The sequence below is a fragment of the Pezoporus flaviventris genome, unplaced genomic scaffold, assembly GCF_033815535.1.
Source record: "Pezoporus flaviventris isolate CSIRO_AGI_PZ_B2104156 unplaced genomic scaffold, CSIRO_AGI_Pfla_v1 ptg000013l, whole genome shotgun sequence".
NCBI lineage: Eukaryota > Metazoa > Chordata > Aves > Psittaciformes > Psittacidae > Pezoporus > Pezoporus flaviventris.
The window spans coordinates 9,504,057-9,521,038 of NW_026892561.1; the positions used below are offsets into that span (position 1 = coordinate 9,504,057).

Sequence of the window (16,982 nt, forward strand, 5' to 3'; positions counted from 1 at the left end):
CTGTGAGTAAAATGCATTTCAAATTAGCAAAGCTAGAGTGTTAGAAAAAATAGGTTTAGTTCCTGGGATTCTGATACTGTCCTTTGCATTGTTGCTGTTACTAGTAAAAAAATTAAGAACAGCAGTATTCACCTGCTGTAGAGAACTTTCCATTTTAAAAAGCAATAGGAAATAATGAAAACCTAATTAATTGATTTTCCACAATAATTACTGTGTTCTACCTCATTATTATCCCCATTTTACAATGCATTGTGCATGCTTTCCCATTTTTTTCAACAGGAACTGACCTGTGAGGCCAGTCCATTTCTGGGAAGAAGCAGATGAGAATCTGCACACCTGATGGTGGTGTTCATATCCTTCCCTTGCTGTGAGGCTGCACTTAACTCAGACACAGTTTCTTTGAAGAACTGAGACTGACTGTGGAAAGCTGCACTCTCATGTTTGTGTTAGACAGATCTGCCCATGTTTGAAACAGAAAGAGACTATTGTCTCCTTCCTCTTTTTCTGTTAAAGCTAATACTTTCATGAGCAATCTATTTATTCTAAGTACCATCTGTAAGGTTTGGTGTTGTATGTGAAGTTATGTGATACACAAAAGCTTAAGTCCTACACTTTACAGACTGACTTCACAGACCTGAGTACATCATAAATGCTAGTCCTGAAGGTGTTTGAAAGTGAGTGTTCAAAGTGAAGAGATGGCCAGATACAGCTTGGGTCACCTAATGATTTCTTACCATATTTCTTCACTATTACTAGGATCCATAGAAATGGAAATACTCAGTAAAACTACTAATGTATAAACTTCGTTTGTCCTTCACTTTACTAGATCCCTGATTTGCAGTTATAATTTCTGAGTCCCTGTGTACTCTATGTTAGGAAGCTCCAATCCACGCTGGATGTCCACACTGGGGCTTGAGATGTCTGTCTGCCCAGTCTGCTGCAAGGTGCATCAGCCATTCCCTTTCATGAGATGGTGTTCCTTGACCTGAAAGGCATTGAAATCTGTAGCATTCTCTTTCAGAATCTGTGTCATAATTTGGATTTCTTTATTACTGTATGCTCTCTTAAGTTCCCCAAATCTCTACTACTATTCTTCTACTACTAATGAAGCAACCTTAATTTAACAGAGCTACTTTTGATAATGTCCGTATTGCATGAAAAAGTCTAACACAGAAACTTAACCTTCATAGACTTTCATGTGAATATGTGCCTTAAAGCTGTTATGTGGTAGTAAAAGTAACTGTCATAATTAGTTCATCTCAGGAAATGACAGAATAACTGTCAACTATGTATTTAGAATAGTCTGAAAAGCATACCTGAGCCTCACCTAATAATGGAATTGTTGAGTCCTGCAGTGCTGGGTAGTCGGCTTAATCACATATTTCTTGAATTGCTCTTTCTACAGATCTGTACCCCAGATTTGGTGGTGTTCCTGGCATGCTCCAGTCAAAGGCTGAAAGAAAGGTTACTGAAGCGTGCTGAACAGCAAGGAAGACCTGATGATAACCTGAAAGCCACTCAAAGACGACTAATGAATTTCAAGCAGAATGCTGTTCCATTGGTTAAATATTTCCAGGAAAAAGGGCTAATCATCACAGTAAGTCCTTTAGTATATACCTCTGAAACCTTAATTTTTGCTGTGGTTATACTTGGCTTCTTGGACCTTTTGCTTTAAGACAGGGTTGGTGAATCAAATTGTGGTTTAGATATAAATCATGGTTACTGACAGCAAACTTCCAGTTTTCTGAAAGAGTATTATCTTCAAAATGCAGTAAAAGCAAAATTCACATGCACACAGGTGACATGGTAAGCACCATGTAAATTCTTTGCTGCAAGCATGAAATGCTGTACCAACTAGTTGAAAACCCTTTGCTTAGAAATTACTCACTATGTCTAACACAAAACACACCAAAAGCTGCATTCATAAATAAAGCCAGAAGCACTTTATGGAAGTAGGGCTAGCAAGTATTTGCTGAAGCATTTAAGTGTTTAATGATGACAAATTCAAGAAGCAGTTGACAATGTTGAATTATCGACATGTTCTGAATTACTGACTGGTTGTAACTGCACAGAACATGGTACTACAACAGGCACCATGAGAGCACAGATGGCGTATTTTTTTTATTTTGGTAGTCGAAATAACCTGTGTAGTTCCCATTGGTACATTATCCTCATGGCAAATATGACTAATTCTATGTGCTGGTCAGATTCATGATGGGCCAAAGCATCCTTAATTGCAAAGTCATCTAATGATGCCTTAATAATGTACTTCAACATCCTTCTGAATTTCAAAATTATGAAATTGTTTTTCAGTTATTATGGAAATTACAACATTGTTTTCCCTAGAAAGTATCTGTTCTGTTTGAGGATTGTGTTTGGAAGGACGAGAGGACTGGAATTTTAGGAAGTCATTCTCCATTATTGAAGAAGTGTGTATTTTATTACATTTCTATAGCCTTTCCTCCTGTAGAAAGCATACTTAGCTCTTCAGCGAAAATGTGCCTTTGTAGGTAAAGCATGTGGGGCATGTGGATTGAATTCCTTTTCTGGGATGAGGCAGGTAAAACAGAAGATGTTTTTCCTGTTGAGGTTTCATCTTCTACTTTTAGCTCTGTTTCTTGAGAATTATGAGGATAATTTAAATTGTAACATTCACCTTAGGTACCTCTTTGGATTTTGAAGAAAGGAGATGTTTGTGATGGGTGTGGAAATGATAATGTGGCATGTGAACATTATATTACTGTCTGCTACAGACCAAGTAAACAGCATATGCAGATAATACTGACTCTGCAACGTCAAAAATGTCTTTAATATCAAAAAAAATCTCTTAAGATTTGAATTTACTTCTTGACTATATGGTATCTATTCAAAGTGTGTTGTTGTAATTCCACAGAGATCTAGAATCATTGGATAATAGAATAGTTAGGATTAGAAGGGACCTTAAGATCATCAAGTTCCAGCTACCCTGCCATGGGCAGGGACACTTCACACCAAACCATGTCATCCAAGGCTCTGTTCACCCCTGCCTTGAACACTGCCATGGATGGAGCATTTACAACTTCCTTGGGCAACCCATTCCAGTGTCTCACCACCCTCACAGTAAAGAACTTCCTCCTTATATCTAATCTAAACTTCCCCTGTTTAAGTTTGAACCTGTTGCCCCTTGTCCTATCACTACAGTCCCTAATGAAGAGTCCCTCCCCAGCATCCCTATAGGCCCCCTTCAGATACTGGAAGGCTGCTCTGAGGTCTCCACGCAGCCTTCTCTTCTCCAGGCTGAACAGCCCCAACTTTCTCAGCCTGTTTTTATACTGGAGGTGCTCCAGCTCCTGATCATCCTCGTGGCCTTCCTTCGGACTTGTTCCAGCAGTTTCATGTCCTTTTTATGTTGGGGACACCAGAACTGTACAAGTTACTCCAAGTGAGGTCTCACAAGAGCAGAGTAGAGGGGCAGGATCACCTACTTTAAATTTACATTGGTGTAGAAGTGAAGGGAATTAGACTTTGGAAGGGAGACATTGTTCACCTGTCATTAGAGTTGCTACAGTTCAGCTGTTTTTCCCTTTCTGGATGTTTTAGTAAGGCCAAGCCATGAGAGACACAAGTAATTTCGTGGCCAGTGGATAATAGGATCCCTTTCTGTAGATGACAAAGAATGTATATGCCAGACCTCATTTCCATAGGATTTCATTGCATATGGAAGATACATCTTCCAGTTGCCTAAGGCAACTGGGGTGGTGGGGGATAAACGAGAGAAAGGAATAGCTGGGGAAGGAGTAATAAAAGGAGATCAGGTATGGATACTGCAGAGCAAGTAAGCAACTGAAACTTTCTATAAAAGGACATTTTTTAAAACATATGATCTCAAAACAGAGGAAACATGCTAAGTCCACACAGGAAACTACATACTAGTAGAGCACGTTGTAAATTTGAAAATAACACTTTGAGAAATGGTTACATTATCACCATTTGTTCCTTTTCTTCATGGTGAATTTATAGATCAGCATCATCTACAGAGTTTTGACATTCCTCTAACAATGTAATTTCTTTTCGTTTGTTCATTTTGTTGGAAATTCATTTATCCAATGGGACATTGAAGTATATCTCTGCCAACTATTCCTTTAAGAAAACATCAGTGGAGAGATATTTTCTTACTCCAAATGGCTTTGATCCCCAGTGTCTTCTTCACTGGGGAACTTGAGCTTTCTCCTGGTTTTGATAATAGAAGAATTATATAATTTTTCATAGCCTTTTATCAATAGAAAAGAAAACCGTAGGATCCAAGAACCACTGCAGTCTTCATCACCACTTTCTCCCTGTGGAATCATTGTCTCTTCGACTTGCCTTTTTTATCTATTTGTGTAATACATGTGGTATTAACGCTAATGCGTCATTTGATACACTTGTGCATATTATTTCCCTACAGAAAGAGGATGCAAGAAAGAAAATCACATTCACCCTGCTGATTATAATTTTGAACTCGGAGAGCACTGAAATATTACACGGATGAGATCAGTGTAAGAACTAGAACAGCATAAAATAGAATTACGGTAGACTAATTCCTAGAGGAGTGAATCCTTGCGGCAATGTCAGGCAAGGTCAGTGTTGACCAGGAGGAAAAGAAGTTTTACATTTTTCTTAAATCTCTACCTGCACCTTGTCACTGGTATTCAGAGCTCTAAATCTCAAACATTTCTTCTACCAAGTGGCTTGATTCTACTCGGGGAAAAGAAACAGAACTGTTTGTCTTATGGAGAGTTATAATTTTAGAACCACAACTCAAATTTTAAACACCTAGTTAAATATGTCGGGCTTCATCAATGAACAGACTAAGAGAGAAAGAAAAATGAACTGAAATATAACTAAGTATGATAAATGAAGAGACGTTTGATAAAATTATAGTTTACTGTTAGACACTGTATGAGCAAGGAAATACACATGTAAATTCCCAAAGAATATTATTTTTCCTGCTCCAACAGTTACTCCATACTGGGTTTAACATAGTTTGGTTAAGTTAATAGAAGTAAAAACCATGTTCGTCATTTCAGATTGTATTGATGAGGCTACTTAGGTGTAATTCTTTCCGTTCATCTCTTTTTTTCCCCACTTCATCTTTGATAATTTTATATAATGCATATCTTGTACTTGTTTGCTGCTGTATACGCCTTGTTTTCAGTCTGTGCATGATATCCCTGGTCTCAGAGTCTGACCTGGGTTTCTGTTTTCAAAAAAACAAATGAGGGCCCCACCTATACTACTTTTAAGAAATGGGGAGATATAACTCTGTCCTTTCTGAAAAATCCTGTCTTCGGAATAATGAAGTCGGAGTATCCAAGATTTTGGATTGTTGTTCAAATTGAACAATGTAAACTTCATTAAAATTAAGAAAGAGAAGTAAATATCTGATATTTTCTTGAATACATGGTCTGTGTTTAGCATTCCTTTTAGCAATCTTTCAATAGATCTAACATATCAAAACCTGACTTTACTTAAGTCAAACTTCATTCCAAAAGGTATCAAGGCAATAATAATAGATATCACAATATTGGATATAAATAGATGCATATGCTGGCAATTATTGTATCAGTAAGTTTACAAAAATCTTAGAACATTATATATTGTTTATCTAGACGATAGCTAAGCCACAAATTGGGTGGGGGGGGGGGTGTGGGGGGGGAAGATGTTAAATTATAAACAGGAGAAAATGTAAATGCCTAGATGATCTGCAAGTACTCTAATGTTTAGCAGAGGACTTCAGTTCTGAGCACAGTTTAATCCATTCCAATATCCTTCTTGCCATCTAGCAATTGTTTAGATGAATATATTAGAATATTATTATATTTGGTCTCATGTGCTGATATGGCAGTTGGTATGTATGCCCAAGAAGCAAGGCTGTTGTTGAGGTGTGTCATGAGTAGAGAACTTCAAAAGAAAAGGGTCTGTGTATACAAGCTTCTTGCTGTTCAATTAAAAATACTTAGGTGGTTCATATCACTCACCTATGAGAATCATTGTTAGGTACTTTCTTATTTTGGCTACAGTACTCCTGGAGATACAGGATGGTATCATTTCACTTTCTAATGCTGATTTAATATTTCTTTAACTAGATAATAATGAAAAAGCAAAGCAAAGAATGAAAAAACCTTAATCCCTATGCAACTAATGTGCTTTAATGCTTTTAATGTGGTTGCTGTCCTGAGACAGAGCTAGCATGCTCTGAAAAAATGTGCTGTTAGTTACAAATAATAAAAAGTTAATCCTTCTTTCTACCCCCACCCCTGGTACCCCAGCCTAGGTACGCTGTTTCAGGAGAAAATTGGTTTTTATTAGCTGAAGGTCTAGGCCAGCCCATTTTTGTTGTCTGGTGAGAACGTGCTGTTAAAGAAGATTCCTATTAAAAGAATTTCTTAAGAATCAGCTGGAAAATTAACTGAAACTTGATTTATTATTTTGTTAATTTCAAGATACTTTTCTCTTTTGGACATTATATTGATGTTTCATCATTGTTAGACTTGCTGGTTTGAGCTACCTAGCCCTTAAGAACTGTAGGATAAAGCTCAAGGAGATCACATTCACTGACCTTTGAATAAATTACTATGATGTAAAAGTATTCTAACCAGGAAACTTTTTCATTTACATGCCATCAGATGTGATTTATCCTACTGCAGGGAAGTTTAGAGGACACAACAATACAGCGTGGCAGACTGTAATGAACAAACTGTTGTAGCACTGGTATTATAATGTTTCTAACTCTAAATCATAAATAAATAAATAATCCCATAGAAAACAGCCTCTTCACCTAGAAAACATGTTGGGTTTTTTTTCCTCTCACCTGATTTAGTTAAGTTTTTCTCAGTTATAGGCACAAACTATACTCAGGAGAGAAAGGAATGAGCATTGAGAGGATATTAGATGGTGCTCACACACAGTGAAGAATACCACAGTTGTACTTTTTTACTGATAATTCAGTGCAAGAAAAAAATGATAACTACTTATTATATAAAATAAATCCATTGGTAGCAATCAGCCATTTTCAGTAAAGTCGAAAATTAGAGCATGCTATGGTTATTGCTATTCTGTTTGTATCGGAGGAAAAAGTTACCAGAGGTGAAGAGAGCAAGATAACATGCAGGATTTGTATTTCCAGCTGACCTGTATTTCAGAAAGTAGTTACTTATATCAAACCAAAACTAATGGTAGGATAGAGGAGAAGTTAGGTAGAAAAGAAATGGTAATTAAACTACTCTGCCTTGTTCAGATGGATTTTAAAACTCTTCTATTCCCACCCCAGTGATACACATCACGCATCTTGCTATTTTGAAAAGGGTCTAAATCTCTACTTTATTTGGACTCTAATCTGGTCTAGATATTGGTGTATTCAATGGAGAGGAGATCATTGCATTACAAAAACCTTTCAGTCACAGTTATTAAAGTTGCTCTTGGAGAGCTTAGCTGTTCTTTGTAGAAATATGTTAGTCTAGGCAGAAAAAAGAATTTACCGAGCTCATCATTGTAGCAGTGGAAGTTCCTCTTACTGGAGACAGGATTAGGCCCAGTCTGCCTTATCTGTAATAATTTTATGTAAACATAATGCTTCAGTGTCAACCTTGGTATGTTAATAAGTCTGTGTGTATTTAAGAAAAAAAGACTGCCTTTAGCAAGACTAAAATTCTAAATGTTATAAGGCGTCTTTGGATGCTATTTAAGCAGCCAGAGCAGGACAGCATCCTGTGGCATAAAATGCTGATTTCACTGATATCTTCATTGTCTCACTTTTTCTTTTAGGGAATTTACCATGCCTATGCAAAACATTAAAATGACATTCAGATTAGTCAGAGAAGTGAAGGGAACCCAGAAAAAGCAGCTGAAGCTGGAAATGGATTTTGAGCACAGATTTAGAAGTCAAATAGTTGCGGGTGAGGGAAATAACTTATGTAGCTGTCTGCCCTCATTAGCATCGAACAAGCCTAATGGCTGTCAACTGTCACAGAAAAATTCCCCACGGAACCATGTTATATAAATTTTCTCTTGATTTGGTTAAAAAAAGGGGGTTTGCTATAGCATTGCACACTGACATGAACTTCAGCTACAGGCTGTGATTTACCAATATGCTAATGAAAATATCAGTTATAATCTATTTCTAAAGTTTCTGTGTTACCATATAACTGCCCAGGGTTGGGCTTTCTATTTATTTACTTTTTTAGCTGTGAATGCTGATTCCAGAGGACTTCCAGTTGCTCAAAGAAGCATAGAATCATCTAGGTTGGAAAAGATCTTTAAGATCATGTCCAACCATTACACCAGGATTGCCTATACCACCACTAAACCATATCCCTGAGGGGAATTCCTCTTTTAATTCTTGGCCTCCTGGCCATGTGAGAAATGTGGGTCCTGCAGCCTTTTCACCAGCTCTCAAGGTCAATCCAGATCTTATCTATAGGAAATTGTTATACAGAGTATAACAATTATATATATATATATTATATACATATACCTGAACCTCCACCCTGCTTGCAGGTCCTGATGGCAACAGCTGCCTGGCACCTCTCCCAAACCAGAATCCAGTTCCAAGAGTCATCTCCTCGGTGGAGAAACTTGCATCTGGTTTGGGAGAATACAGAATTACTAGCTTCTCTTGTTTTTATGGTAGTGGTACTTATTCTCATCCATGCAGTTTTGCATTAAACAGTCCTTAAAAAGAAAATTAAAAGAATCCCATACCCCTTTCCGTAAAGTAATGCTCGCAATAGAGACTGTTAGCCACCACCTCCGCTGTGCTCTCTCACTCCCCTGCTGCAGGTTCAGGATCTCATATACATGGCATCTGATTCCTTGGATCTTGCATTTTGGCTGCAAAGTGATACAGACTTGGAAAAAATTATTTCCCTCGGACCTGTTGTATGTATACTCATTGTGAGTGTAGCCTTTCTCCCCACAAGTCGTAGATGTGGGTTTGAACTTGCTTTACTTTGTAGAGGGTACAACTGAGATTTCCCATTGATTTGCCCAATGCTTCCAATATATTTTCAAATGCCTCAGCTGTTATAAAAATACCACAGTCGTGAGCACAGTCTTGCAGGAACATGTTAGCTTTTAAGATGACTGGTTCTTCACGGTACTTCTGGTTTCTTGGGCATGACCAAGTGGGGGTGTGAAGAGGAATCCAGATAGCTTGTTTGATAGCTCTGTTACAGAAAAAAAACTGGGATATAAGAAAGAACCTGTAACTGTTTTCTGTGTTGCTGCTGAGCTAGAGAACGTCTGTGCAATGTGGTTAGGTTTTACACTGTCTCAAAACGATTTGCTTTACCACTTTGTGAGATACTTTAAAGAACATATAAAAGGAGCTATGTAAATGAAATTTATGTGGAAATGTGTCTAAACAAACTGTTTGTGAATATATGCACATTTTATATGGGAAAGATAGATGAGTAATTCATGTGTATGTGGAAGCATGTGCACCATATACACTTCAATTTTAAAATATTTTCAGCCTCTAATTATATGATTTATGTCGACAAGTATACCAGAAATAGTAATGTCTGCCAGAGAACAACCAAGTTTGGAAACATGCCCTCTTTGTACATGGCAAGCATGGAGAAAAACCTTGAGGGGGGAAATTCTTTGCTGAAGCGAATAGCATTGCTGCAACAGTATATTATTTTCTAACTTTGGAGGAACAATGATTTAAATAAATACCAGCTCTTTGAAATCTGCCCTGCCCCCTGTACACCCAGTATCTTGAATGAATAAGTAAACTTTGAAAAAAAGAAATAAACTTTGACAAGTCTGGCTATAGAATTAGCCATCAATGAGTCCAGAAAGAAAGAGGGAATACTGTTTCTGACAGCCATACTATCCCAGGTTTTATCCATTTATGGCACTCTGAAAACTGGTATGTGTTTAAAATTAACAGGTTTTTTACAGATCTGAAGCTAAAGCTAAGACAAGTAATTAAGCCAAGTTATCATGCAGAGAAATGAACTGTGGGAGATGTTTGAAGAAACATGCCCTACATATTCTTCAAGTTATTTTGAGCAGTTCATCTTAAGGTAATTAAGCTGCGTCCTTTGAGTGAATATTAGCTTCCAATTTCCTTTTTATAGTTAAAGTGAGGATTAAAGAAGATCTAGTTTTCTTATTTAGAGGAGACTTACATTAGGAAACCCACTTGGAAAAAATACCACATCTCTGGAAAGTCCTTTTGTATTGAATCAGGAATACTTGGCATCCATAAGCAAATTTTCCTGTCCTAAACTACACTTGATTTTGTGAACATCCAGCAGAAAAACTAAAGCTGCATTTCATCCATGCTTTGCTGCAAATGTTAAAATGCCACTTTCTTACCAAAAGTTCCATTACTGATTTCTAGCCCTGATTACCAGTGATGGATCTTCCCTATGAAAAGTTTATAGTCAGTGCTTTTCCAACTACATGGCAAAGCCATTTTGCTGACATTTGATCAAAAAAGTTTAGATATCAACTTATGCAATTTCCTTCATTAGTAGAATCAGGATAGTCTTACAGCTTTCACTCTCACAGTCCTATTAAAATGTTACTGCACCAGTGGCTCATGCCCTACAATTCCAGTACTTAACATTCTAATTTTCTGAATCTTAGGTTAGTATCATTAGCTATTGTTAAATATTTTTATTTCCTGATGGACATAGCAACTGAATATTTGTTCTGATATCAATTCAACTTTGATTTAAATGGGTGAAATGAGCCTGAGTAAACTGGCCTCTAGTCATGAGATCTAGTATCATCCTGTAATTATTCGAGCATTTGCTCCTGTTACTCCTTTCCTGTAGATATACTGCATGTAAGAGAGGAGCGACATAAAAGATTACACTTTTTACTTTTAAATGCATCATAAAACTAAATTTATTCACATTTGTGAATACCATGGATATTGTATTGATGGAAGCCGTTTTAAGTGTCAAAATGGAGAAGAAACACTCAGACTGTCAGCAGGAAGTCTGATGCAATTAAAGTGCTGGATCTGTTCTGGCATTTTTCTCTAGCATTCTGGAGTCATGTTTCAGCATTTAGGTGTAACAGGACAGGGTTATACACAGCTACACTCTTGGTGGAGAACTGAGAGTGCTGAAAAAGCCACTCTTCCGTTCTGACTCAGGGAATACACCACACTAGACAGTATTACAGTGAGAAAAATAGCTTTCTCTTAACCTCCCCCTTTGCAGAATATCCTTTAGAATGTTTCTGATAGCTCTTTGGAGAATTTTTCTTTTTTTTTTTTTTTTTCTAATACAACCAAACAGAGCTTTGAAAAACTGTATGAAATATTTCAGATCTAGGAAACACCACAATTGTGTGAACTCAGCACTTCACTGAATTAATAAATCCTTTCTTCTAAAATTCACTGATACTTACACATCAGGTAGCCACTAATATGGATATTTTGTTCTTTATAAGTGTGGTACACCATTTAGTGTCAGCACAAACATCTCTGCACAGCGTTGCCTTGTACCATATAGACATAACCTAAAGTTCTTGGTAAAGACTCCCTTGTGAATCCTCCACAGTTTGTCTTTGCTATAACTAAGTATGTTTCCTTATTCTCTTGCACAGTTATTATCCTTTCTACTCCCAGGGTTAACATTTGTACCTTTCCATCTGATATAGGGCTGCAGTTTGTTTCATTAATGGCCACTGAATATAACTATATGTTCACTTTGTTGTTACCATGTCACATTCTGCAATCCAGTAATCTACTTAAAATGGGAAAAGAAGCCTCACAAGATGTGACTATAACCTCACAAGATGTGACTATAACACTGCAATCCCAATTATCATTGTAATTTTCCATGACAAAAGAACTGTTGTCTCCATTCTCAATGATTAATCTCTTTTTATTCCAACCGCATGGTCATTCATGCCAATCACAGTATAGCAGAGGACTTAATGTGTGAAATGTGGCATCTTTTCACTGTAATTTGGTATGATTTCTATATCTAGGGTTGGTCAGACATATGTTACCTCTTGATCCATTTTGTTAAAAATGTAATTGCTAACAGTACATTGGTTTTAGGCAAATCTTAACATTTTTTCATTATGTCCTTCACTGGATTTTTCCTCCTGTCCTTAACTAGAATGTCAAATTGAAACTTCACATTCATGTTTTAAATACCAGTATTTTAAAATTCTTTGCTCTGTCTAGCAAGTCAAGTCTTGTCATTTCTTACATTCTACCATCCATTGTCATTTGGTAATAATACGGTTTTTGTAATGCTGAGGTCATCGCCCTCTCCTACCACTGCAAGATGCCATTAAAAAAACGTACTTTTTACTAGTTTCCTGCTGTGTCCTGCTTTCTGTGGTTTTTTGGTCTGCTCTACTGGAAAGAACAGACTTCTGTACAAATGCAGAGCCCTTACAAAAAGGGAACCTAGAATGTGGGCAACACTATTTGTAGTCAAGTTGCTTATTAAATTTATCATTCCTTAATACACTGAAAAAGAAATCCAGTAATCCTCTTCGTGTCTCCACCTTATAGTAAGAATTTCACTACATAAGATTCTAAATAATACTGATACACATAAAGCCAACACAGCTTGTTTTGTTTCTTTTACAAGAACATTATCTCTGCTGTCCTTCATGGTAGGTATGTCACCTCAGTCTGCTGTAACAGCCATTACAGGTTTTGTGCATCCTTTGTGCTTTCATCTCTAACCTTGTTCATGGGGTGTAAGACACAAATGAGCTCAATTCCAGTACCATGAACAGAGGATTTTCTTCATTTATGCAATTCATGTTCTCTCCTATCTCTTGAACTTTAGAAAGAGGGTCAGGAGCCATGTGGTTTCTGAAATGAGTTTGGGTTTAAGAACTATTCATTATATTCTTAAACTACAGCCAGGAGACCACTCAGAAAAATCACTAAATTTAGTAGGGTGAGTGTAATACAGAATAAATTAAACATGCCTGGATATTCTGTCATAAGTTAGGTTATGACTTGGTAACAGAAACCATGCCAGTGTTTCTTGGAAAGAAACTAAGGGCGTACTAATACCCTTAGCTTAACAACCAGTTATGTTAGAGAGAACATTACGTAGAGTTTATTTAATAGCTTCTTGTGAAGGTGCACAACAACTTGCTATAATCCCATTCTAATAACATACCTTGTAAATATGAATTATTCTTTAAGTTAAAGGTCACGGTTGCTCTTTTTACTTTAAGCAGAGTTCAAAAAAAATTGCAGAATTCCCTTTTTCCCATGAACTGCACAAGAGCAGTGAACTTTGCTGATTTAAAAAAAAATAAAAAGTGCTCTGAAAAAAGATTTACTAGAAAATGGCTGATATTTGAGGTATAAAACAAGACCTAACTCCAACCTTTTTCAAATATATGATTTGCTTGAGGATGAATAAGGACAAATAATAGAATAAGGATGGGACATAATTACAGAAAGCGAGTCATTCTCTACCTCAGTGACTGTGCACTTATAAAAGTTGTACAGCTTAGAGAAGGGTATGTAGGAAAACATTTGTAAATTAAATCACAGGCAAATACTCAGGATCTTCATTACATGAGGTAATAGAGTGTTGAGTTAACATCAGGGAATTGCTTAAAAATTGGTGTCGGCAAAATTGATTGCTTGTAGAATCAGTATATAGAAATGGGCTCTCTGCAGACTGTCCATGCTAGAGGAAGCAGTTAGTTCCCCTAATCCTTTGGCAGAATTTTAATAGAGTAAGCTTTACAAAGAATTAGGATCTACCTTTAAATTCTTTTTCTCCTTTTACAGTGTAAATTACTCTGAAAACTAATAGAATTAAATAAGATTGCAGTTCTCTGGAAATTTGGATAGTGACTTCCAACAGTTTCTGTGAGCTAGAACACTATACTCCAGGTAGAAGGAAATTTTCCCTTTCCTTCTTAGTTGTAATGACTGCATAGAATGCAAGCATTTTTTTTAACTTAAGATTTTGAAAACTAGTCTTAAGAGCTAGCATATCTGAATGAAAACTCTGCAAATCTTGCCTTTGTTGTATAAATTGTAACAAGTCCACTCTTAGAGGGAGTCTTACTATTGATACTTCTTGCTTGATATTTATTATGCCCACTGGAGAAGACCATGCTCCTTAGAATGAAAAAATAATTTACCTTTGATATAATACTCCATAAGAGTTCAAAGATCTAATAAGTTTTATGATATGCAAAAGGAGGGAATTGTATTAATGATTATTAATTAGGAGTGAGACCCACCAACTGAATTTGACAAATGTGTAATGCCATATAATATATTACTTAAAAATGCGACAGGTAGCCAAAGCATGTCAGAAAACTGAGTTCAGGCCAGAAACCTGACCTAAGGTTTAGGCTTAAGATCATCTGGGTTTTCTGTTTAAAAAGATGTTTACAGCCAGATTATCCATTATCATCTCATTCAGAATTTTAAAAAGTTACAGAAAATAATATTTAAAAAGACTTTGGTTTCTACTTCACTACAGCTTAAACCAAACAACATGAGTGTGGGAATCTAAAATCCCGCACAATCTCTTTTGTAAGCAAAATACCCAGTTGTATTCACATTGTCATTTTTCCCCCACTTTAAATAATTTCACTGCAAAGGTAAAGAAGTCTTCATTTTCTTGAATGCCTTTTGTTTAATTAGAATCTTAAACAGGAAAAAAATGCAATAGAAGGTATCTTTAAGCCTAGTATCAATTGAATTGAAACTATACAGTAAGGACAATCCCAAGCACAAATACAGGCTGAGCAAGAATTGGTTGAGAGCAGCCCTGAGGAGAAGGATGACCTGGGGATGTTGGTTGATGAGAAGCTCAACATGACCCAGCAGTGTGTGCTCGCAGCCCAGAAAGCCATGTCCTGGGCTGCATCAAAAGGAGCATGACCAGCAGGTCAAGGGAGGTGGCCACAAAGATGCTCGGTGGGCTGGAGCACCTCTCCTATGAAGGCAGCCTGAGAGAATTGGGGTTGTTCAGCTGGAGAAGAGAAGGCTCTAGGGAGACCTCGGAGCAGCTTCCAGTAGTTAAAGGGGCTGACAAGAAATCTGCAGAGGGACTTCTTTTCACAGGCATGTAGAGGACAGCCACTATTGTCACATTACAGACATTTTCGGAAAATATTCTTGTCCCTCTTCAGACTTTACTTCCCGAGTCAGGGTGAGCTGCCCTTGTTTTATGATTTGTACTATTTCCTTGATCAGTATAGTTGTCATTCTCTGGACTCATAGTTGACAACATCCCTTGGACATTTCCCATTATATTATTCAGTGCTTCCCTAAAATTATGTTTTATTTAATAGCTTCTGAGTAGAAATATTGTCAAAAGCTTTTGAAAAGTTAAGTAAATTATGTCAATCAGTTCTACTTCATCCACTTTTTTATGATATTTAAAAAATGTTTTCTGCCTACATAATCACGTGGGATTTTGTCCTACATTTGGTTCCAGAAAATACACGCTAGATGCAAGAATGTCATATTCCATGATGACTAAAGCAATAGTTCCTGTCACTATCTCCGTAGCTTGCCAGCTTTCATTTATAAACCAAATAGTCTCCTTTGTGCTCTGAAACAACATGCTCCAATAATTTAGACAGATAAACAGAACTTTCTGGTACAGATATTAAAATAGCAGTGCTCTCACTTCTTGCTGCAGGAAACAAATTCATGTCCTTCCTGAGGCAGTACAACTGGGAGTTGGTTTTGTGAGCCCATCCTGAACTCAAACTGACATTTGCTGAATACTATTATTCCAATGACATTTACAAAGTTTATTAACCTAGAGACCACCACTGGAAACACTGCTTATCCTGGGTCAGAATTTATTTAAATACTCAGGAACTGTTTATCTGTCAAGGAAAATATATTTTTGTCTTCCAAGGAACATAGAAACATAGGATAATAGAATGGTTTGGGTTGGAAAGGACCTTAAAATCATCTAGTTCCAACCTGCCCCTGCTGTAGGAAGAAAAAAACAGGAAAAGCTAATAATTTTCAAATGTTCTGCTTCTTACAATTTGAAATTCAACTATTGCAGATGAAATTACGTATATTGCTAAGGTTTCAGACACCTACAAATACCAAATTATTTCCTGAATTAAATACAGATTTTGCATATGAGAACCCCACAACAGCTAATGTTTAAGCCTATAGTATACCCCATGCGTGTTCTTGCATCCGAGTCACTAGTTCTCATACTTTATTAACTAATTACATTTGCAGCAGAAATTAACTCAGGACTTTTCATGTTAGCCTTCAGTTGGTAGCTGAACTGTGATGAGACACAGGCAAAAGTCATATTTTTGGTAATAGTTGTTATGACATCATCTAATGGTAAAAGACTAACCTACAATATTTTACTATTTTTTCATTCAGAAGCTCTGCCACAAAAGTCAAAAGGAGAATTGCTACTGATCTTGAAAACAAAATACTTGTATTTAGCAGCAGTATCAATGCTTTTCATTGAAGCAGAGTGCAGGTTATCACGGGAAGAAAATAATATTTATAGGAAGAAATGTTTTTTATTTCCAAGTTTGTCTAAAATGTATTTTTTGCCATATTTGAATTACAGTTGTTGATTGTATGGACCTTCCCTGGGAAACCAGTGTTCCTATATATTTATTTGGGGTGCCCACCTGCGATCTGTATATGCTGTGGGAGCTGATACTAGAAAACAGTTTGGTTTTGTTTTAAACAAAAGGCACAGTGACACAGAAGCTCCGAGAGCAATACAGGCAATAGAAAACAGGTATTTTTTAAACATCATTCAGGAAAACATCTTTCTACACACAAACGTATTCGTTAATCTCTTGAAGCTTTAGGGCTCATTCCCTTTGGGAAATACTGTTGCGCTCAATATTAAAAACTGAAGGGATTGAGAAAAGTGTTTATTTGAACATATTAGTGACGAGCTATTTCACTGAACTGGGTGCTCTGGGAATGGGAATATCTCATATGGTACTGGAGGAAATAGTGGAATTACAGTGTAGCAAGC

General features: G+C 36.7%; 1 protein-coding gene across 1 annotated transcript in view; it reads left to right on the top strand.

The window, feature by feature from the left end:
* The window catches only part of AK5 (adenylate kinase 5), a 91,106-nt gene that overhangs the window by 19,012 nt on the left and 55,112 nt on the right, over positions 1 to 16,982 (top strand). The window contains exon 6 of the mRNA XM_061451551.1: positions 1,406 to 1,597. Within this exon, the coding sequence (XP_061307535.1) occupies positions 1,406 to 1,597 (192 nt within the window). The remainder of the gene's footprint in view (positions 1 to 1,405; positions 1,598 to 16,982) is intronic.